Below are 24,816 nucleotides of genomic sequence, written 5' to 3'. Positions count from 1 at the left end.
CCCGAGCTCGACTCGACCGCGTGTGGGGCCGAGCTCGCCTTGGCCGGGCGAGCTCGGGCTCGCCAGCGAGGCCGTGGGCTCGGATGCCGAGCCTCGCCCAACCACGGCTCGGCCTCGCCGTGGGCGGCGAGCCTCGCCGTGGTTCATTTTTTATTCCGGACAAACGTTACCAAACGCGTTCTTTTGTTCAAAAATTGTTCCCAGGAGAGTTTTTTTTTTGTTTCTGCTTCCCGGAGAAAAAAAGCACGAAAATAAATCCATGCGCACCCTTAGACAGCCAAAGTAGACAATTTGTGCGTGAGGAAGAGGGATGGCGGTGCGTCCGCACCTTGGAGAGTGTGACAGCCCAGTCCCCATGGGGAAGAGGGATGGCGGTGCGTCCGCACCTTGGTCCCCAGACGTGCATAAGGAAGGAGTCCCTCTCTTGTGCCACATCGCCTAAGGAGGGAGTCCTGGGCTATCTTATAAGGTCATGGGTCCCTCTAACTGTAAATACGCGTTTTCTTGGGGTAGTATGGGTTGCCCCAAGAGGAATAAAATCATGAGGACTTAGTGTTTAAAGCGGACAATATGTGTATAATGGAGACCTGAGATGTTAAAGATAGAGATGAGTGAGATAGGGACTCCACTTTGTCCATTTTTTTCCACCCTTGCTCCCCAAGTTTCAACCTAAGCCAAGTATTATCCCTTGGCCTTCCTTTGGCCACACCAACACCCCAAATAACTTTTCCAATGGTCCAAAATTGACTAGGGTATGGGGGATTACGATTTTTGAAGAATAAGGCTCCAATTGGAATTAATTCCCTCTTGATTCTCTCTCAATCGGCTCTCATAAAGTTAATTGATGTCCCATTTATCAAATCGATAATTTTCCTCATCCAAAAATTCCTCATGCTTCTCAATTTTGCAACCAAAATTAAACCCCGGCTTCAACTGAACAAAAATGGCTCTAAACTGACTTTTTTCCAAAAAGTCTCGATTGTCAGAAAAATCTTCTGAGACTGAGTTGTGGGTCCTAAAATTTATTATGACATGACAGAATCTTTAATTTCTGAAATCAGACTTGAATCGGCAGTTAATTTCCATTTGGCACATTTTTAGCGTGACTTAGATTACGAGGTAGTTTTCAGAACTTTTTGGGGCAAATGACCCATGGTCAATTTTCTTCGAATCATTATGAACCCACTCAACTCAATGGCAATTCTTGATTGTCATGAAAATTTTGAGGATTCAATTACGGACACAGGGTGCCAAAATGACAGTAAAATTAGGTTAGTATTGATCGATGAGAATTTTCCAATTTAGTGGAGTCACCCACAATCGACCACATATCTCAGTCGAACAGACCTATCTCTGATCTCAAATTGATTTTTAACCGTGTTGTAATGGCCTCCAAAGATAAGCACGGTCGAGAAGCCGACTCCTGATCGAATTCTCAAGTTTATTACCTTAAAATTTCTTAATGGCTTACCCTGACAGTCTAGTTATCTCAAGAGTGATCGGCTTTGAGAATAACCCTATAAATGTGTCAATGAAATACCCGATTAATTCAGTAGAAAACAAGTTTAAAAATTCAAGATGTCATAAGTAGATTGGAAGACAATCCTTTAGATACTGTCCAACGGCTAATTTGGAAGTGGATGAGTATTTAAGGAGATCAAGGAGTAATGAGCAAGTAAGAGACGGAGCGTAGAATTTATTATTCCAAAATCCAGTGAACTTCGATCATACTCTTATCTTTGGTGAGCTTAAACATTTGTGATTGTGAGAGAAATACCAAAAGAGTGACTTAGTGAGATAGTGTGATCTACCACTAAGTGTTTGCACTCAAAGTTGTAATCTCTTGTTGATTACATAGTGGAATCCAGCTAAAAGGCTGTTAGCGTGGGAGAGTGGACGTAGGCTTGATCTAAGTCGAATCACTATAAATTTCGTGTGCAATATTCTCTTTCCTTCATTCTTCATATTTAAATTTGTTGCATACTTACAAGTTATTTCAGAAGTCTGTTTTATCACATAACAAATTTTGAACATTTACCAGAAGTCTGGTGGCTCGTTTATCAGACTTTGATCTTTATTCAGATTTTGCTCACAACTTATTTTATTCCGTATTTATTTGTTAAGATTTCTTTTAAACACCTATTCACCCCCTCTAGGTGTTTGTACTAGTACTTTCAATTATTTATTTAATAACTTCGATTAATTTGTAATTAATTATAGTTAATCAAATTAATCCAGTTTAGTTTAATTAATCATAATTAGCTTAATTAATCGTGATTAGCTTAATTAGTTGCGATTAGTGTAAATTAATGACGAATTAGCCATTAAATAGAATTTTATGCTCGTTCTACTAAATGAATTTACACTTGATTCCGATCGTTTGAGCATGTAATGCCATGATGTATGATTGCTCATATCAATGTATTTTAAATGCTATTTTTCAAAGATGATTTATTGGTAAGAAAATAATAAACTTTGAGGTGTCATGTTTGGACTCTGTATTTTACGTAATAAAAGGGGCAATGATGCTTTAAAATGAAAGTGTGCAAAGTTTGATGGATTGATTTTAAATATATGACCACATGCGATTTATTTTATCGGAATTTTAAATGTAAAGATTTTCCGAGGTTTGTTATTTAAGCACGAACTCTTTTACACTTGGCTAATTGATGGAAAAATAGAAATTGGCTTGAGTGTTGGCGTGCTTGTGTGGTCATTTAATTGAACCCGTCACCCAACGGGAGTTTGGGGACGATACCCGATGTTTATCAGATGCCCGGCAGGGGTCTGGATATTGAGTTGCAGTTGAGTTGGACCGATGCTCCTTCTAGAAATGCCATCTAGGTGAGGGTTCTAGACGATGTCGTGCCCGATGGGGCGGGACGATGCTCGATCATCTCGAAAGACCACCAACTCGTGTGTTGGCCGTGACCCGAGAGGTCATAATAATTGGAACACATGTGAATGATTGTGATGCATTGTGCTTGATTATGGGGTAAAACTATTAGGCATGGTATGGGACGTGCCAAAATGGGTTTTACCTTATAATCGAATCGAAACTCATGTGGATGCTTGGTGTATGAGAGTTATGTGTTTTGACTATTAATTATGCTTATTGTATTAATAATGGCATATCTGACGTACTAATATGTAGGGGTGTGCCAAGGCAAGGTAAGATTGTATGCCGTTGCATGATTGGGCTACCTCTGTATGAATTTGCGTCATAATCGAGGTTTAGGAAGTTTTTTTTTTTTTTTGGAGTACGAGGTTTAGGAAGTTGACTCGCTAAGATTTTATCTCACTCCATTGTTGTTAACCATTTTCAGGGCCGTATCGTGGAGGTCTGCTGAGTGCGGATGTGGTGGGCACGAGATGCGACACTTTTTGGTAGGCCTTGCCGTTAGTGAAGCTAGAGTTAACCCTGACCTTTCTGACGCCTTTTTGCTCATAAGTCGTGTAGGAGTTATCTTTTGTTGTAGATCTGTAAATGTTACTTTCCTTGGGTTAACAAGTGGATAAACAAAGGTGCGGTTTTTTTTTTGGAAATCGTTTGTTATGTTTTACTATCCATGTTTTGATGATTGACTGGGTGTTTATTTAAGTCGCTTCCACATGTGTTTAATTGAAAGATAAAAATAATGGGTCGGCGACGAATTCTGAGATGTTGCAATTTAATCGATCGCCGAGGGATGTTCGCGCGCTCGGGGTTCGGGGCGTGACAGTTTCAAATTATACACTTATCATTTCATGTCATGGAATACCATAGTAAGGCACGAAGACATAGACAAAGAAAAATACAAAAAAAATTGTTTATGGTTTCAGATTCTAGGTTTCAGGTTTCACCTATCTAGAACCTAGAACTTACTCATCAAAATAAGTTCTCTAATTTTTAGAACCTAGAACTTACTTTGTATATCTTGGAATCTGTAATCGGACAGATTCCTATCAGTTCGATTCTATCCTAAAACCATGCTTACTCCTATGAAATTTTACGATAGTGCCATGGGTGGCAAGATAACTATTTACTAAAAATGCCCAAAATGTCTTTAGGACACAAAATTTTAACTAAATCTATTTATGAGAATAATATTTATCCACATGATCATCGATTTTACTTTCAAATCACTTTCTTGGTGTCTATGAGACAACTTAGGGCCCGTTTGTTTTCACTTTTTTCTGTTTAAAAACATTTTTTTTTTTTTTTTTGTTCATGGGAACAAAAAATGAACAAAAACGCGTTTGTTTGCGTTTTTGTTCCAAATCTATTTTTTGTTCTCAAAAAACACATCTAGAACAAAAACAAGAAACAAAAAAAAATTTTGTTTCTTGTTTCTGGAACAAAATTTGGAACACTTTTTCTCTCTCTTCCATTTTCTTCTCTCTTTTTTCTTCTTCTTTTTTCTTTCTTTGGAGCGTCGCCGGCCCTCGGCGAGGCCGAGTGTCGCCGACCTCACGTTGGGTTGGCCGAGCTCGAGCCTCACCTAGCTACGGCGAGGTTTGGCCTCGCCGGGGGCCTCGATGGTTGGGCGCCGTCGCCATGGCCGAGCCGACATGGCCGACGGGCCAAAAGAAAGAAAAAAAGAAAAAAGGAAAAAGAAAAAGAAAAAAGAAAAAAAGGAAAAATAAATAAGAAAAAAAGAAAAATAAGAAAGAAAATAGAAAAAAAAAAAAATTAAAATATTAAAAAATTAAAAGAAATAAAAAAATTATACAAATTTACCAAACGTGTTTATATTCTTTTTATATTTCTGGAACATATTTACCAAACGTGTTTTTTTTTATTTACATTCAAAATTGTTTCTGAAATCACAAATACTTTTTCTATTTTTTTTGTTCCCATTTTCAACCATATATTTGAAACGATTTTTAAACAGAAATGTTAGCAAACGCACCCTTACTAGCTACTCTGAGAAATATTTTATCACGGTCAACATAATTAGCTACTCATTACTCATTTATTTTGTCGCATCTACTTCATTTTCAACCATATATTTGAACTATGCATCGCATCATGCATGACATTATTTATTTTTTTAACTCTAGCCCATTATTACTTATATGATTGCAACTCAAATCAAACTCCTCATTTGTGCAGTTGCCTCGGCCGGATCATGCTCTTTCTCCCCCTCTCATAGCCACTTATCACTCATTTATGTTGCCACGTTTCCTCAGTTTCCAAACGTATGTTTTAATCATGAGATTGCATCATGAATGACATCATGGATGATATATTATTCTAACACAAGTTAGTTCATTATGATTATTTGCAGTTCTAGTTTGTTTATATCTAGTCTTTGTAACTCTAATTAGTTTTAACATGACCGATTCTGAGGGGTGCTTGCTACGTAATCATTGTTGGGATTTGTTCCCGGCGATTCTCTTCCCCCTAGGCTTACTTTGCTTTCGCTACAGCAAAGTGAAGTGCTATGCAAGAGGATTGAAAGTGCTACTTGCTCAGTTTGCCGGAACTCACTGCTCCGGTCATGACGGCGGGTTTCATGTTGTGTTCGGGCTTCCCTAGTGCTTAAATTTCGTGTATGAAACTAGAAGCCACTTGACGGTTGTTAAGAGTCCTTTTGTTTCATTCCTTTAGCTGAAAGAGCTCAAGATTGTGAGAAAAACCAGACAAATTGGTTTTACTCGGCTTGAAACCAAAGGCCATGATAAAGAGGTCAATCAAATGTACAAGGATGAGATGAATGACTTCCAGCGTTTACTTAAAAGGACACGAATGGATACTTCCAAACCATAAAAGTTCAGTTACAGTACATATCTGTAACCAAATTCATCAGTAGAGTTGCCACTGTTTGGGCAGAAGTCCCTCTGTCAATGAAGCCCTTGTGCCACCCTAATTCACAGATGCAATCTCTCTCGAGGAGCTTCAAACAGATGTCATTTCGAGTCTTGATTGAGACCGCCTTGAAAAACATATCCCTTTTAGCGCTTCATCAAATTCGTTGTCTTCGACTTATCATCTTATTTGAACTCATCATCCTCATGAGAAGGGTCATTTTTTTCTATTAGTAGTACTCTCGTTCCTTCTTAAATTGCTGAAGCCAAGATATTTTCAACTCCTTAAGCAAAGAAAGAGCACGAGTCATGTCCCAAAAACCAACTGCTGCTATATTTTTCTGAATACAGGACATGAAATGCACACCAGAACCAACTGCATTTGCAAAATGCGATCAAATCCCAACACTCACTATCTCACAAACTTCCAATAAGTAGATAGAATCCAGTATTATATAGCTATCCTAGTTACAAATATGAGAGGAAAGGAATTCCTCAATATATACTGGATCTGATACAACAGGTAAGTACTAAGCGGTGGGAGCGTATTCAGGCTATTTTTCGGAAGAGTCACAGCTCTACTTACTTCCCCACTGTTGCACATCCATTTCGGTCAAGGAGAGATGACATACTGCGCAAAGGCATTCGGACTTATTCCTCGATAACCTCTAGATTCGTGTTCCAGAGTCCCCGCACGGTCCCAGCTTCCCCTGAACCGGAGGAAACGAAAGGATTTTGTGGAATGACAGGGCACTCTTCTCCCTCCAGCATCTGAACCACCACTTTCATGGGAGGCCGATCGGCCGGGTACCAGTGAATGCACCAGAGCCCTATGATTGCCAGTTTCCTGGCAATCTTATGGTCGCCGTCCTCTCGGATTCGTATTTCAATCTCTTCACCTTTATTCAGATGGTTATAGACCCACTGCGGGAAGTACATCTGGCTCATGTTCTTTGCATTCACATCCATGTTTTTTCTCCCCCCGACCATTTCGAGCAGCAGCATTCCGAAGCTATACACGTCTGACTTAGAGGACACACTTCCGAAGTTCCTGGAGAAGACTTCTGGGGCGATGTAGCCCATGGTACCTCTGGCTGCAGTCATGGACACCGCACTTTGTTCCTTGGAACATAGCTCTCCCAGACCGAAATCCGCAATGTTAGGATTGAAGTTGTCATCCAGCAAGATATTGTGCGGCTTGATATCAAAATGGAGGATCTTATGATCACACCCCTGGTGAAGATACTCTATGCCTTTGGCCACTCCAAGAGGGATGTCATGGAGCCTCTCCCAGCTAAGGAAAGGATCGAGAGTGTCTTCGCCCTGAAATATGAACTTCTCCAGAGACTCGTTCGCCAGGAACTCGTACACCAAGGCTCTTCGGAAACCGTCAGCGCAGAAACCCACCATGCGAACCGCGTTGACGTGGTGAATCCTTCCCATAGTGCTCACTTCATTGATGAACTCCTATTCATTCCCGAACGAATTGTCCAGCATCTTCACGGCGACAAAAATCTCGCTCGAAAGCGTCCCTTTGTAGACCGTTCCGTAAGACCCCTGGCCTAGTTTCTCCTCGAAGTCATTGGTTATCCTCTTGATGTCGATGTAGGAGTAACGTGTGGGCTTGAGGGCCTCATAGTCATGCAAGAAGCTCTCGACCTTGAGTTGGAATGCTTTATCTCTTCTTCTTTCGTTGAGGACATATCCGAGTCCAATCAATCCGACAAGAAGTAATAACGGGCCCACGACGCCTCCAGTGATCTCTAACTTTAATATTGCTGCAGAATCAGAGAAGTTAGTATTCGAGCTTCCGCGGAAGTTCATATGAATGATAAAATAACTCGAAGAAAAAGCCGTCAAACTAGTTATATCAGCTTCTCCACTAAAATACGGTGAGCGACCTTCACTTCAGGGCATCAGATAATTATATATAACAGGATTCAGAACTCCATTCAATTCCAAGTACAAACAGTATCATGCGAAATAAGACTAACTTAAGGAAACGCATCCATCCGACAGAATTGCACGTATAAACGTGATCTTGTGTAGAAACTATGATTCTCCTTCCTCTGCGTTCCTGGATCTTATCTTTACAAAAGAGAAATTTGATGAATTTCGACAACCGTAAGTCAAAAAGCAATTTTGCTATATCTCACCCGAGTTTGAAATCTCTGGAATGTATGGCTTAAATAAAGTAAGCAAGCGTTAAGAATCACTTAGACGAAAGAAAGTGAAATATCACAGAGTCGAGCAAAGTCTCAGCAAACATATAAAGTTTCGGAACCAAAGGCACGGGCCTTCGACTAGTATTAAAACGATACCGGGGTGTCCACGAGGAGGTGGATTGCATGTGATGTTGCTCCCGTCCCATCCACACAACCACCCGTCCTTCGTGCATTCCTACAGTCCGGCTCTTTCCAGTCGAAACGAGCATCGGCGATCATGTACTCAATCGCGTTCGGCAGTGAGTTGAGGCTCCTGATCTTCTCGCAGTACACCAGCGGCAAGTCTCCAATAGACCTGGAGGATTTAACGGCGTATACTTTGTACGACCCGGGCGCGCTTAGGCAATCTACCTCGGTCAGGTAATTCCTGTCTGGCGGTGGGCACTTGAACAGGGTGTAGTTGTAGGAATTCTCGTACGAGTACGGGTATTTGAACGCGTAGAAGCCAAGGTGGTGGAGGTCCCAGATCCGGAAGGGAAGGCAATTGATGGGGTCATGCAGGACGACGAACTGGGAGACGTAGTCGATGTCCTTGACGACTAGCGAGGCGTTTGGGACCGAGAGCGCAGTCTGCCCATCCTGGTTGCAGAACAGTTTGAAGCCTGGGTAGCCGCACTCGGGACCATGGCTGCCTTCGAGCCAGAACGGGAAGTGGACCGGCGGCCCATGGGAGCACCCTCCGCGGGGGCAACGGTCCAGGGTAGGAACGTGGCCGAGGTCTTTGGTGCCATGGGCGAAGCAGAGGAGGAAGAAGAGGAGGAGAGACGGAATCGGAGAGTGCATGGAGGAGATGTGGTGGTGGTGTTGACGAAACTGAGGTGTTATGCGAGTTGTGCGGTTTCTTGTTATTGATAATGGACCCCGACTGGTTCCTTGCATTTTCCTTCTCTTGGAATAAGACCTGTTTGCTCCCGTAGCTTTGTTCATTCATGACCAGGAATGGTCGCTGGTTTTCATTTCTCGTCTCTCGGGCAACCGTCTTTGTCACGGCACGATAAATTATTCTTTTACTGAATTCCAATCACAAACTTGGGTTGACGACGCGATGCGGACAAATGTTAAGAAAAAGAAAGGTTAAAAAATCTCTCTTCCTCTGCTCCGTTAGCAGCCACCGGCGGTTTCCGGGTTTCTGAATTGCAAAACCTCCCCCTTGCCGTCGCTGCCAGCGGAGTTGCCAGTGCCACGTCTGAGCCGAGCCACCTCTAGAGCCATGGGTGATGGAGGAGGGTGAGAAGAAGGAAGACAGAAAACATAAGACGACAGAAGCTTGCGGCCACGTCTTCTGAGGCCTCAGTACCTTTTGGCTTATCCTCGGCCAAAAGATCCACTGTTCTTTTTTACTCCATGATGTTGGCAATACAATGTTATTTAGTTGATTCCGCATATTCTTGATTGATTATATTTGATATTATGTTTATCTTGTTATCTTTAATAATCCTCATTATAAATATATCGAATGACATAGAAATTTCTCAAATTCGTCTTGCGCTTCTTTATGCTCGACTACGTTGCCATGGATGATGGAGAGCAAAGCAGCCTCTTCGTTAGCATCTCTTTTCCCAGCAACTTTTATTAGAGTTCACGAATCACGTCTGGATCTCCTCTATCAAGCGCTGAGCGACGGCTTGTCTCGTCCAGAGACGAAACCAAAGACCCGACATTGATCGACAGCCAGAAGAATGAACCTCCTCCCTCGGCTCATCTAAATCAAAGAAAAGTTGACTTTGACCTGGCTTTTCTCCCGGGGCCCTTCTGTTGTCGGTTTGCGTCCACCGCCCTAACGCGCTATCATTGCTGAAGTGAGCGCGCGCGCAGCGACTTCACCCGGTCAAGCTCGAACTCGCGAAGCAAGTTCCCCCGCCCTTCTTTTTCTTCGTCCGACCATGCTTGGGCTCTGCTGCTGACCGAACCCCCTTTCGATTTCGAATGAGAATTCTCTAAGAGAGCTAAGCATGCCTCGGTAAATCGCCAATGATGCGCGTAATCGAGCTATTATAACATGACATTTAGAAGAAGGATAAAAGAAAAAAAAACAATTTCGTTTCTAGTCCCCGACAGACATGCGTGAGTACGGGGTGAGTTCGATTTCGCGCATCAGCAAGTGGGACAAGCGTTATCTTGGCGACGAGGGTGTAAATAGGTTTAATGAAGTTCAAAGAAGCTTAGTCCGTTTGGTACTTAAGTGGCTCAAATTTGAGCCTCTCTCAAATGGAATGTACAGGTCTTTTGGTTTGTATCAATGTACTGATTTCATCTATTTAGAATTATAAGTTTAATGTTTTAGGCCCTTTTAAGGTTCTTGCCTCCAGGCCAAATTGACCGTGTTTTCCCAACCTGGTCCTTTTTGTAAAAAAGTGTCTCAGATTCAAGTGTGGCTACTTTCTTTTATGGCATGATGTTTGTTTTCGCGATCAAGATTGCTATAAACTTCTCTTTCAATAGCAATTCCCTAAATTAAAGTAGCTAAAGACATTTATCAGATTCACCACATACTCATGCGTAGTCTTTTCAACTTTCAAAATTCATTAGAAAGCTTTCTCAACGGTGGATGTATAGCGAATGGTTTCAAATTCTCTCACTTATGCTTGCGTTGAGCAAAATGTTTTCCTTCTTAGAGAAGGCTAATTTACTCTCCAATTTTGCATGGTCCATCCGGTTTGTCGACCGGATGTTTGAAAGATCTCTATATTCAAGACTAAAAATATTTTGGTTTTGAAAGAAAAAATTATGCAAATGGACAATTATTGTAAGGGTCTTGTTAAGAGAGCACTCAACGTGAACATATTGGGGAAAATTAATACGTGGGTATGCCCAAAAGAGATATCGATGAAGTGATTGAGATAGCTCATTGGTTCCGCACTCGAGGACAAAACGTGCTGAAGAGGGGCACTGTGTGATGTACGGTTAACTACATTTTTTTTTTTAACCAACGGTTAACTACATTGAAGAGGCTATTTGGCACTTGCCAAACAATGTTTGTTTCCGTTCTTTTGTTCTCGGGAGTAATTTTGAAACAGAATCATGTTTGGTAAAATTTTTGTTCTTGGGAACAGATTTGGAGTAGAATCAAAAATAAAAAAAAGTTGATTCTTGTTCCAGAGAATAATTCTAGAATCAAACACCTATTTTTTCTTTTCTCTTGTTCTTCTTCTCTTTTTCTTCTTCTTCATATGTTGCCACCGCCACGATTGCCATTCGCTGCCATCCGCCAGCCGCTGCCGCCGGTCGTCGGCAATGGGTTCAGTCGCCTAGCCACCAGCAAGGCTCGCCCAGCCCGACGAGGCTTGGCTGAGCCATGCCTAGTTGCTGGCGAGGCTCGGCCTACGAGGGCTAGCCTCGATGAGGGTTGGCGACGCTCCCGTGAGGTCACCGCCCCTCGTCTAGCCGGTCGTCGATCATTGCAAGGCTGACAACCGGCGACTTGAAGAAGAAGAAGAAGAATAAGAGAAAGAAAGGAAAGAAAAAAAAAAGGAAAAAAGTAATAAAATTATTTGAAAATTTAAAGAAAATGAATTGGAGTAGAAATTTTGAGCACGGTATGAAACACAATTCTATTCCGAGAATTGAAATTTTGGATAGTTACTAAATGACTTAAAATGCTTAAAAATTGTTCCTGGAAATAGAATAAAAAAGAATAATTTCTGATCATAAATTATTTTCGGAAACAGAAGCGTTACTAAATGCGCCCCAACTTGCAATTATAAGGAAATGAAGTGCATGGATTGGAAATTACATGAAAAGTGAATGCAAGGAATTGAAAGATACAATGAAAAGATGGAACCTTGGTGTTGTTGACTTCTTAGACCAAATAACTACCATCTAATCTTCCTAGCCAAAAGAAAATAAAAATAAAATTCCATCTATTCTTTCTTTGGTCAACAAGTTAAACTTGCAACGAATCAACTCTTTTTCCTTCACCTCCACCTAGCATCATTTCTCCAAAGTACAGGTGTGCTTACCATATTTTCATCAAATTCCAACAACCTATATACTTATAAGTATGTGAATGCACATTAATGAATGTTTGAGAATGGTTTCCAAATCCTCTCAGCTATGTCGGTGTCAAGTAAAATGTGTTCCTTCTTGAAGAAAGATGAGTTTTATTCATTCTAATTTTGCATGGCATGTCCAATTTGTCGATAGGATGTCTAAAAGACCTCTAAATTGAGATGAAAGATGCATTGGTTGTGAAAATGATAATGTAAATGGACAATTACGATTATAATCTTATTATAAGTTATCCAAGAGCATTCGGATATTACTATGTTGGGAAAAATCCGTTTGTGGGCATGTTAAAAGAGATATTGATGAAAATCGACGTTCCTCAAGAATATCTTGAAAAGCTTGCACGTACGCTATATGTGTGACCACATCGAAACCGTCCCTCATTTTTGCGGCATTTTCCCTGGACTGCTTTGCAACCCGTGCAAATGACCTGGAGCCTTTTGATGGGCATCGTTGCCCCTTTGTCCCTCGAGTTCCCATTATGCACCGACTTCTTTGACCAAATTGCTTTCCTCTAGTCTGCGGTCAATAAGTCAAACTTGAATTAAAAATCTTTTCACCATTTAAAAAAGTTTTAGATATAAATTATTGTCGATTAAACATTTTCCATGAATTAATTATTTCAAGCAGTAAGATAAGTGAGAAATTAACTTTTCAAATTATTCATTAATCACGAAACAAACACTAACGGACTCTTAATTTATTTTCATCAAATCGATTCATTTGACAAAGTCAACACATAGTTAAGCGGTTACCAACAACTTATATGCTTATATTAAAAGTACACAGCGAAAATGGCTATACTAACACGACCTAGGAATAGAAAGAGCAATACTAAATGGACATTAATGAATAGTGAATATTGAAATATATTCTCTTCTTCGTGTGTTATTGTATGTAACAATACATTTCAAAGCATAATAGGCGTTTTTTTTTTAAATCAAAATATTGTCGAGGCAATTTGTAACAATATATTTATCGTAGGAGAAGTACACTATTAGTATCATAAGTTGTGTACGACATTCACTTTGGTGCCAAAAGTTTCCGTCGGATCACTTAAGTGCGAACAAATTTGAAAAATGATCATTTCAATGCCAACGCTGATGAAATTGGCTGGAAATCCAACGTGACACTTTTTTATTAATTTTTGAAGCCGACGTCGCTCGTCGAAGAGTACAGTCAGCCATCCAAACAACAAAACTACGCCGTTTCGCGTCTTTCCCTCAACTTAGAAACCCTAAATCCCCAAATTGAGAGAGAGAGAGAGAGAGAGAGAGAGAGAGAGGGCACATCGTCTTCTTCTTCCTCGAAGACCAACACCAGCAGCGGCACTAGCAGCAGCACCAGTAGTGGTACCAACAACGACATTAGCACCACCAGCAGTAGCAGTAGCGCACCAGCGACACCTTCAACCCCTCTTCTTCCTCCTCCGCCTCCTCCTCCGCCCTCGCTTCATATTCTTCCTGCCACTTTTTGCTTGAGCAACAATCTTAATCTCTCATTGCTCACCTGGTTGAGCAACTACAATGGTGGCGAAGTGATGGTGGGCGAACGACGGTGGCTGAGCGGCGAGCGGCGGAAACCCTAAGTTCAATCCCCGAAATCCTAATTTCAATCCCCATCAGCTATACGGCATCGTTTCTATGAGGATGTCCATGTATAACGGCAAAATGACGTCGTTTCTTGAGGATGATGGAAAACGACGTCGTTTTAAAGCCACCGCGACTTTTTTTAAAAATAAAATATAAAAGCCATGTAATTAATCTGGCCGGAATCTCTCACCAGTGACACCAAAGTGATCGTTTTTTCTCCAATTTGGCACTTAAGTGATCTGACGGAAACTTTTGACACCAAAGTGAGTGCCATACATAACTTATGGCACTGATAGTGTACTTCTCCCTATTTATCGTTAATTTACTCTTGAAAACAAATCTCAATGCTTTGGAAACCAAGCATTCACAGATTTTTGCACCAAGTTGAATCAAATTGCTTATAAGTTGGGAATATTTTTTTTTTTCAGAATATTTTAAAAACTTTGTGTTAAGTAAAAGTTAATTCAATGTAAATGCCCATTCTATAATTATAGTCTAAAGTGAAAATCAAACTTTTATATAACTTCCATCAAGTCGAGTATGTGGTAAGATATGGTGCTAACTTGGATGACTAATAATTGAGGCCACTCACATGCGTGTAAGCCATCGTTCTGTTTTGATAATGAAAATGAGTAATACCATGAAAAATTTCAAATTATTACATTTTTTGACAAATTTATATCAAACTAATTTTTGGACTATAAAAAATCTAAATTGGTATACATATGATAATTTTACCATCAACTAATTTTTTGAATATTAAAAACTTCAAACTAATATATTTGTGACATTTAACCCTTCGTTAATTTTAATATCAAGAAAAACTATGAACACGTGTTATCTAACTCAGCAATTTGACGATAAACTTTAACAGAAACCGACAGAGGTAAATTTGGCATTAGTGTACTAGTTTGAAATTTTTTATAGTTAAAAAATTAGTTTGTGATAAATTTGTCACAGATGTATGAGTTTGAAATTTTTTGTGGTATTAACTCTAATGAAAAACAAACAATCTATCTAATCCACCCTTGAGTTGAGAATTTTGCTTGCTGAATCCTTTCTATGTATTGGACCAAAAAGAAAAAAAATCCCTTCCTATGTAACATCCTAAATTTTCCTTCTAGTTATTATGTTAGAAATTATTGCTTTATCTAGAAATAAGATTATATACTAAAATAAAAGTATGACATCATTAGCATTTTAAATATTGATCTTATGTGAAATATATTATATATATATATATATATATATATATATAAATATATAAGGCATTCTTAGCACTGTATGATTCCAACATTAGATCTAGCGCACATTGGATTGCGTAAATTTCATTAGCATTTCCTTGTAATTATAAAAGTGCCACTAGATTAATGGAATATTACGATAGTGCCATGGGTGGCAAGATTATTGTATAATTTAAATGCCCAAAATATCTTTAGGGAACAAAATTTTAACAAAATTATGAGAATAATGTTAATCCACATGATCAATGATATTTACTTTCACTCACCTTCTTGGTCTCAAAAGAAAACAATTCGCTAGCTACTTCTAGAGAAACGCGGACCCCTAGAGTGCCATAACTTGCAGAAAGAGACACTTAAGTGCCATAACTTACGAAAGGTACACTTAAGTGTCAAAATCGGAGCAAAATGGCTCACTTGAGTGCCAATCCGGCCAAAATCCGGCCAAATTGCATATGTTGCATTTTTCCGGCGAAGCGAGTGCAAAATGACACCGTTTTGCACGCTGACATGGTCAAATAATGCAAAAACGGCATCGTTTTGGGCTGACGTGGTAAAAAATAATATAAAAAATAATTAAATTAAATTAAATTTAAAATTAAATTTAGTTAAAATATTTAAAAATAATAATTTTAAAATTAAAAAGAAAAAAAAAAAGAAAATGGGGAGGCGGCCGAGGGCTCGGCCGTTGCCGCCGGGAAGGGCCGGCGACGGAGGGGAGAGGGTCGGCTAGGGTTGCCGGGCGGCGGTGAGGGTTGCAACCCTCGCCTAGATCCGGCGAGGGTCGGCGGCCCTTGCCCGGTCGGGCTAAAGGCCACCACTGCGAGGCGACCCCCAAGCAAGCGGCGGCCCTTGGCCCGGCGGGCGAGGGCCATTGACCATCGCCCGGATCGGCGAGGGCTTGCGACCCTTGCCCCCGCATTCGGCCGGGGGAGGAGGAGGAGGAAGGGAAGCAACCGGCGGTTGAGAGGAGGAAGAAAAAAAGGGGGGAGGAGGAGAAGGGAGCCAACCGGCAAGGGCCGGGGCCATTGAGCCCTAGCCGAGGGCCGGCGGCCCTACCGACCGGTGGTTAGGGCCGACCCTCCCCCACCTTCCCTCGATGACGGGAGGCGGCGGCGGCGAGGGCTCAGCCCTTAGCCGCCGGCTGCCTTTCCTCCTCTTCCGTTTCCCATTTTTTTTTAATGAAATATAAATTATATTATTATTTTATTTTAAATTAAATTTAATTAATTTTATATTATATTAAAATTCAAATTATGCCAAAACGACTTTGTTTTTGCCAACACTCGAAACGACGTCATTTTGGGTGAATTAGGGCTGACTTAGCTCTCCGGTGAGCCACTTTGGTGAAAAATATTAATATTTAAATGCAACGTATGATTTCCGGCTGGCTTCACCGGAGGTAGCACTCAGGTGTGCCACTTTTTTTTAAATGTAGCACTTAAGTGTACATTTCGTAAGTTATGGCACTTAAGTATTCATTTGAGCAAAGTTATGGCACTTGTAGTGTACTTTTCTCTACTTTTAGAGCTATTTTATCACAAGAATTGTCAACAAAATTAGCCTCTTATCGCTCATTTATTTTGCCACATCTACTTCATTTTCAACCGTATATTTGAACTACACAATTAGATCATGCACGACATCATATTTTTTTTTTAATAACTCTAGCCCATTAATGCTTAGATGATTACAACTCTTGGCTTCTGCTTTCCGAGTGGCTTCCTCCTCTCTTTTTCTGCCACCTCATGCCGTAACTTTAGGTCAGCATGGGGTTGACTTTGACATTCGCTCAATTGGGTTTCGTTGAGACCAACTTTTGGGTCGTTCGTATAGAAACAGCAGCAGGGCTGACCAATAAACGCACTTGATTTGAAATAGGATTGTTGTGTACATGAGAGAAGACCGGATTCCCACATTTGTCATTTAAATATCCTTCGTGCTTTAGAACGCATGGGGCATGCGCATCCACAAAAGTTGCATTTGACCCGGGATTGGTATATGGCTGACCATCTTACCTGTTTGATCAAGCAAAATTATCTTGAGCTTCTGGTATAATAGGTTTACATGCTTTCAGTTTCAGGGATTCCGAGGGGCGCCCGCTACGTGATTGTTGTCGGGGTTGGTGTCCCGGTGATTCTGGTCCTCCTGGGCTTACTTTGCCACCTCTGTGGCAGAGTGAAGTCCTACACGAGAGGGCGGCACCCCCGTCGTCAGGGAATTTTCCACGGCAGTTGCGCCGCGTTCTGCCGTTGTTTCGGGACTTGACAGGGTGGTGATCGAATCTTACCCAAAAATTGTCCTAGGAGAGAGCAAGCGGCTTCCGAAGCCCGACGACAGCACTTGCCCAATTTGCCTGTCGGACTATCAGCCCAAAGAGATCCTCAAGACCATACCGCAATGCAACCATTGCTTCCATGCAGATTGCATTGGCGAGTGGCTTCGCATGAATGCTACTTGCCCAGTTTGCCAGAACTCGCCGCCCCGATCATGATGGCATGTTTCGTGTTGTGTTCTTGTTTCTCTGGCGCTCGAATTTTTGTGTATAAATCTAGAAGTCACTTGACAGTTAAAAAGAGTCTCTCTTATTAGCTGAAAGAGCTCAAGGGTGTCAGAAAAACCGGACAAACTAGTTCTACTCGGCTTGAACTGAAAGGAAATGATGAAGAGTTCGATCAGCATGAGATGAATGTCTTGTAGTGTTTGACTCAAAAGGACACAAGTAGACCCTTTGAAACCATGAAGTTGTTCGGTTCCAGTACATATCAGTAACCAATTTCATAAGCTGAGTTGCCACTCTTTGGCAAGAATTCACTCTGTTAATGAAGCCACCGTACCACCCTAATTCACCAATACATTCTCTTTCAAGAAGCTTCGAACTTGCGTCATTCCCGCTTGTGATTGAAACGACCTTGAAAACATTACCCTTTTACTCCTTTAGCGCTTCTGGAGATACGTTGTCTTCAATTAATTATGTATTTTAGAACTTAATCATCCTCATGGGAAGGGCCATTTTTCCTAGCAGTAGTACTCTCATTCCCTTTTAAATTGCTGAATCTAGATATTTTCAACTCCCCAAGCAGACAGAAAGCACAATTCTTGTCCCAGAAACCAAATGTTACTATATTTCCTGGAATTCAGGACATGAAATGCACACAAGAACGAACTGCATTCACGCTGGGCAATCAAATCCAATAACTTATTATTTTACAAACTTCCAGTAAGTACATAGATTCTAGGATTACGTAACAACTTGCCTAGTAGGAAATATAAGAGGAAAGGAATTACTCTATACATATTGGATCTAATACTATAGGTAAGTGGTGGGAGCGCATCAATGGTTTCCACTAAGTACATAGATTCTTGTATCACATAACGTACGGCTTCAGTCACGGAGAGATGACATACTGCAAAAGGGCACTCGGAACTTATTCCGCGATAACTTCTAGATCTGTGTTCCAGAGCCTTCCGCGCATGATTGCAGCATCCCCTGAACTGGAGGAAACAAAAGGATTTTTCGGCATGACAGGGCACTCATCTCCCTCAAGCATCTGAACCACCGCTTTCACAGGGGGCCGATCGGCAGGGTACCAGTGAATGCACCAGAGCCCCACAATCGCCAGTTTCTTGGCTATCTTGTGGTCGCCATCCTCTCGGATTCGTATTTCAAGTTCTTCACCTTTATTTAGATGGTTATAGACCCACTGCGGGAAGTACATCTGGCTCATGTTCTTCGCGTTCACGTCAACGTTTTTTCTCCCCCCAACCATTTCGAGCAGCAGCATTCCGAAGCTGTACACGTCCGACTTAGACGACACGCTTCCAAAGTTCCTGGAGAAGACTTCTGGGGCAATGTAACCCATGGTACCTCTGGCTGCAGTCATGGACACCGCACTTTGTTCCTTGGAACATAGCTTTGCCAGACCAAAATCCGCAATCTTAGGATTGAAGTTGTTATCTAGCAAGATGTTGTGCGGCTTAATGTCGAAATGGAGGATCTTATGATCACACCCTGGTGAAGATACTCTATGCCTTTGGCCACTCCGAGAGCGATATCGTGGAGCCTCTCCCAACTTAGGAAAGGGTCGAGAGTGTCCTCGCCCTGAAATATGAACTTCTCCAGAGACTCGTTCGCCAGGAACTCGTACACCAAGGCTCTTCGGAAACCGTCGGCACAGAAACCAACCATCCGGACCACGTTGACGTGGTGAATCCTTCCCATCGTGCTCACTTCGTTGATGAACTCCTCTCCATTCCTGAATGAATTGTCCAGCATCTTCACGGCGACAAAAATCTCGTCCGATAGCTTCCCTTTGTAGACCGTTCCGTAAGCCCCCTGGCCTAGTTTTTCCTCGAAGTCATTGGTTATCCTCTTGATGTCATTGTAGGAGTAACGGGTCGGCTTGAGGGCCTCGTAGTCTTGCAAGAAGCTCTCGATCTTGAGTTGGAATGCTTTATCTCTTCTTTTTTCATTGATGACATAGCCGAGTCCGCTTAATCCAACAAGAAAGAGAAAAAAGCTCACCACTCCTCCCGCAATCTCCAGCTTTGTTCTTTCTGCAGATTCAAAGAAGTCAGTACCTGAGCTTCTGCCGAAGTTTGTAGGAATGATAAAACAACTAGAATAAAAGCCCTCAAAACCAGTTATATCAGCTTTACTTAACACCGTGACTGACCTTCATTTCAGGTCATCACAGATTATTTCTATAAAAACTGGGCAATCAGGCTTCAGAACACCTTCAATTTAATTTACAGAAAGTATCATCTGATGATTCTCCTTCCTCTGCACTCCATGGATCTTATCTTTACGAAAGAGAGACTTGATAAATTTCGACAACCATAACTCAGAAAGCAATTTTGCTACATCCATCACCAGATTTTAAAAGCTTTGGAATGAAGGGCCGAAACAAAAGAGCTCGAGCATTAACAATCGCTTAAAGTAAGGAAGTGAAATAACACGAGTCAAGCAGAGTCTTATAAAGCATTAAAAAGTTTGGGAATCGATAAACGCATGCGCCCTCGACAAGGATTAAAGCAATACCTTCGTGTCCGCGAGGAGGATCGATGCAGTGGGTGCCGTTCCCCTTCCGCCGACACAACTTCCCTTTCGTGCATCCGCAGTCCGGCTTGTCCCAGACCAAATTAACGTCGCGCATAATGTCACCGATCGTCGTCGGGAGCAAGTCGATGCTCCCATTCCTCATGCAGGACACCAGCGGCAAGTCTCCGACGTAGGAGTTGGATTCGACGGCGAAGACGTCGTACTCGGATGTGCTCACGCAACCCAGCCGGGTCATGCCGCTGTCGCTCCTCCCGCCCAGCGGGCACTGGAACAGGGTATAGTTATAGGGCGGGTAACTACTATACGGGCTGCGGGGGCTCATCTTGTAGGAGAAGATAGAGTGGTTGAGGTTCGCCAGCAGCAAGGGGATGCACCCCTCGCGGTCCCGCACGCTGATGGACCTGTTCTTGTAATCGATGTCCGTGACGAGAAGTGGCCGCGGCGTCTCTGGGAGCGAGAGCAGGGTGTCGCGCCGGTCGCAGGACAAGTGGAAGTCCCGACTGTAGCCGCAGCCGTCAGGTTGGCCGCTGCGTTCGAGCAGGAACGGGAACTGGACGTCCGGCCCGTGATGGCAGCTCCGGGGTCGGCAAGGGTCGTCGTGGGCGGGGTCGGCGGTGCCATGGGCGAAGCAGAGGAAGAGGAGGACGAGGGAGGGAACGGAAGAGCGCATGGTGGACAGATCAACTGGTTTCCTTACGCTCTCTCTCTCTCTCTCACTCTGGGTCTCTCTCGTTTTGTAATTCGCGTCAGGCCTGTCCGAGAGAGAAAACCAAGAGCCGATGTTGCATCTACAATTTCCTTCCCTAGACTTGTCCAGATCATGAGTTTACTTTGACTTGGACTTTTCGTGGTCCATCGTTGTCAGTCGCCCTCGCGTTACTAAAGTATTATTGGGGGAGCGAGTGCACGGGGAGTTTACTTAGTCAAGTCAAGTCAAGCTCGAACTCGCGAAGCAAGTTCCTCCTCCTTTCCTCATTTGACCCGTCGTCCCTTGTTGGACTCTGCTAACCAAGAATTCTCTTATAGAGCCAATGCCGGCATCGATGAATCGCCAAGGGTGGCGTCTGGCGTGACGCAGGATGCAGTGGCTGGTGCTGCGATCGTGCTACTAGCACAGGAGTTAGTGCGGGAAAAGTGCACGATGTAGGTTTGATTTCGGGAGTATAGTATGCGATGTTTCAAACCGTCGCAATATGAGAGAAGTCCCGTAAAGTTTAAAGAATCCCTCTCAAATCAAATGCATGGGCTTTTGGTTTGTATGGATGTTACCTCCGATAAAATATTTAAATATTAAATTACGCATTCATCTAATAATTTAAAATTTTAAAATAATTAGTAATTATTTCACAAAATTTCCCATTGTTTATCTTTTTTTTTTTTTTTTTTTGCTCTCAGGCCACATTCAACCAAGGGTTACTCACCCATGGCCCTCCTTTTTTTGAGTAGTGTCCCAGTGAAACATGGGTATTTTTTTTTTTTTTTTACGATATTGTCAACCTATGTTTTCCTTGAAAAATTAGGAAAAAAAATAAGAGAGAATTGAAAAAGGAAAAAAAAATTGTAGGTATCTGAGAATGGTTTCCAAATTCTTTCAGCTATGATGGTGTCAAGCAAAATGAGCTCCTTTTTGGTGAAAGATGAGTTTTACTTATTCTAATTTTGCCTGGCTCGTCCAATTTGTGGATTGGATGTTTATATGACCACTAAGAACGTGAATAATAACTATTTTGATTAGAAATTGATTTTTGGAAGAGAAATAATTTTTTTTTTAAATTCTTATATGAGTTCCTAAGCAAACCTGGGTGGTGGTGGATGGCAGGGGCGATAGTGGTAGGCATAGAAAAATAGTTTTGGAATATAAATAGAATGATTATCATGGCGTCCTAAATTGAGATGAAGAATGCATTGGTACTGAAAAGAATAATGTAAATATACAATCATTGTTACAATTTGATGATAAGTTCACAAGAGCACTCAAATAATAATATATTGGGGAAAATTGATTTGCGGGCATGTTAAAAGAAATGTTGACAAAAAGCAACATGCCTTAAAGAATATCTTAAAAGCTTGTGACACGGCCCACGGACGGAGCATGACCCAAGACCGTTCGTGATCGATCGTGTCACGCAGGGTTACCCAAGAACAACCCACGATCGACCTATGAGCAGAATGAGAGAAAGGCCCATGCGCAATCCATGAGCGACCCATGAACAATGTTCGGCCAGCCCACGAGTAGCCCGTGACTGTTCGGTTGATCGCGTGTCAAACGGACCTGCCACCCTGATCTTGCTTCTGACACACACTCATGGTCTGCCCAAGGCTTGACGTGCGTGACCCATGGTCTTCCCAAGGGCTTGCCGTGTGCAGCCATCGAGTAGCCTTGTAATGATGATACATATTTAAAATACATCGTTGGATCGGAGGGACGATCAACGGCTGAGATGCGACCTGCTCTTGTATAAATAAGGATCCCTCTACTACTTTGTATTAGTTTGTTCACAAGTGAATATACACTCTCTTTGCCCATCCGACTCTTGTGTTCAAGCGTGTGTGTGTGAGGCTGACTTGGGATCACCGATCCTAAGTTGCGGGTGTTTGATCAACCGAAATTGATCGACCCGTGACAAGTGGTATCAGAGCCTTCGTTCCAAATGCAGTGGCCAATCCTTGTGCTGATGCTTCGGTCGTTCCAGGTGATGACTGAGAAGATCGTGGGCGTCTAGTCGAGAAGATCACCTGGTTGAAGAAGGCCTGTGCTGCCTCGTGTTCGAGGGATTCGAAGGGAGAGCTGAAGAACTGAATGACGGTCCTAGAGGAGACCGTCACGGATGTCCAAGCATTGATGGACGACCCACACCAGGTCATCGAGGGAGCGGAAGCTGGTAGGGAGGAGTTCTTGGCCAAAGTGCAAGAACTCCAAGCCGGCATGGGAGAGCTCTGTGTTGAGGTGCAAGGATTCTTCATGCACAAGCTGCAGTAGCGGGATGAGACTTAAGAGGCCGCGATGGTGGCCATGCGTGCGGAAATGGCGGAGATGAAGGGCAAGCTCACTGTGCTTGAAGCGGCATGTGTGAACATGGTGATCACTGTGCAGTCCTGTGCCGATGCACCTAAGCCGAAGGAGTTCAACAGTTCCCGGGTGGCAAAGGACGTGGACAACTTCCTATGGTACATGGAACGATATTTCCAGACCATGGGAACGATTGACGAAGTGATTCGAGTGAACATTGCAGCCATGTATTTAGCTAATGATGCACTGCTATGGTGGAGACGTCGGTCGGATGGTAGGAATGGCGACCCTATCATGACTTGGGCTCAGTTCGTTGAGGAATTTCGGCAGACCTACAATCCCGCTTATGTGGAGGAGGAAGCTTGCGGAGAACTCAAGCGCTTAGAACAAAAAGGCGGAGTTCGTGACTATGTGAAGCGGTTCTCGGAGCTGTTGCTCCAAATCCCATCCATGACTGAGATGGAGGCATTCCACCAGTTCATGAGCGGACTCAAACCATGGGTCAAATAGGAGCTCAAACAGTGCAACGCAATGGACCTCACAATGGCTACTTCCGTGGCCGAGTCCCTTGTGGAGTATAGGCCGGCATCCGCCGCCAATCCTAACCTTTGACCAAGGGAATAGGCCACTAGTGGGGGAGATCGAGGCCGGTTCCCTCATTCGAATGGTGGCAGACCATCTCCGGTCCCTCCCAAGAATCAACCCGAGTCGAGCCACGAAGGATACCATCGCAAGGTACGCACATACAAGTGCTTCTTTTGTGACGGTCCTCATATGGCCCGGGATTGCTTGAAGAGAGGAAAGTTGGTGGCCTTGTACAAGGAGGACAAGCCGTGGGAGGAGGCGCGGTTGGGACGTTGCGGATCCTTGGGACGATCAAGGCCAAGAAGGCCAAGGAACCTAAAGCAATGATGTTCGTGGACATGAAGATCGAGGGTACCACGATGAGCTTACTCGTGAATACCGGGGCGTCTGATCTATTCATATTTAAAGAGGCCGTGAAGAAGCTGCATCTTCCAATTGAGGCGAATGATGCCAGTTGGCTCAAAATGATGATTTCTAAAGAAGTCCCGGCCAGCGGTATGGCGAGGAATGTGGAGTTCTACCTCGGTCCATGGACCAACCGGGAGGACATTGAGGTAATCCCTCTCGACAACTATAATTTCATACTCGGTTTGGGATTCCTCGACTGGATCAATGCGGTCATCATGCCCTTCGTGGATTGGATATGTATCCTAGACAAGTGCCAGTGCATGGTCTTGATCTATCGCGAATCGGGATGCGATAGAAAGATGTTATCGTCCATGCAGCTTTCCAAAGGGCTGAAGAAGGGCGAGGTGACCTTCTTGGCGGCATTAAAGGAGGAGGGCGCGGAAGAGAATGAGGTACCGAAAGAGGCGTCCCGAGCCCTCGACACCTTCCAAGATGTGATGCTGCCTGAGTTGCCCAAGAAGCCGCCTCCTCGGAGAGAAGTCGATCATTGGATCGAGCTGGTGCCTGATGCTTGACCACCGGCCATGGCTCCCTATCGTATGGCCCCGCCTGAGCTAGAGGAATTGAGAAAATAACTCAAAGAGCTGCTCGATGTAGGGTACATTCGGCCATCCAAGGCCCCATTCGATGCTCTGGTCTTGTTCCGAAAGAAACATGATGGATCCCTCCGCATGTGTATCGACTATCGGGCATTGAACAAGCTGACCGTCAAGAATAAGTATCTGATCCCTCTTATAGCCGACTTGTTTGATCAACTTGGGGAAGCCCGTTGGTTCTCCAAGCTCGACCTTTAATCAGGATACTATCAAATGTAAATTGTCGAGAGGGATGAGCCGAAGACAACATGTGTGACCTGTTATGGATCATACAAGTTCCTCATCATGCCATTTGGTTTGAC

General features: G+C 42.9%; 2 protein-coding genes and 1 pseudogene across 2 annotated transcripts; all 3 read right to left on the bottom strand.

Moving 5' to 3' along the window:
- Positions 1 to 5,972: 5,972 nt before the first annotated feature.
- Positions 5,973 to 7,676, bottom strand: LOC120290419 (annotated as a pseudogene).
- A 423-nt stretch (positions 7,677 to 8,099) lies between these two features.
- LOC104455852 (RING-H2 finger protein ATL22) lies at positions 8,100 to 8,798 on the bottom strand. The gene has a single exon (XM_039318390.1). It carries the CDS (start codon positions 8,796 to 8,798, stop codon positions 8,100 to 8,102), a length of 699 nt encoding a protein of 232 aa, XP_039174324.1.
- A 9,200-nt stretch (positions 8,799 to 17,998) lies between these two features.
- LOC104437893 (rust resistance kinase Lr10) lies at positions 17,999 to 20,674 on the bottom strand. The gene is given in 3 exon segments (XM_010050937.3): positions 17,999 to 18,868; positions 18,871 to 19,410; positions 19,895 to 20,674. Coding segments are annotated over 3 exon segments (1,818 nt in total). The 5' UTR covers positions 20,586 to 20,674; the 3' UTR covers positions 17,999 to 18,281.
- Between the last annotated feature and the right edge of the window lie 4,142 nt (positions 20,675 to 24,816).

The sequence above is a fragment of the Eucalyptus grandis genome, chromosome 1, assembly GCF_016545825.1.
Source record: "Eucalyptus grandis isolate ANBG69807.140 chromosome 1, ASM1654582v1, whole genome shotgun sequence".
In the NCBI taxonomy this organism is placed as follows: Eukaryota; Viridiplantae; Streptophyta; class Magnoliopsida; order Myrtales; family Myrtaceae; genus Eucalyptus; species Eucalyptus grandis.
This window is presented reverse-complemented; position numbering and strand designations above follow the sequence as displayed.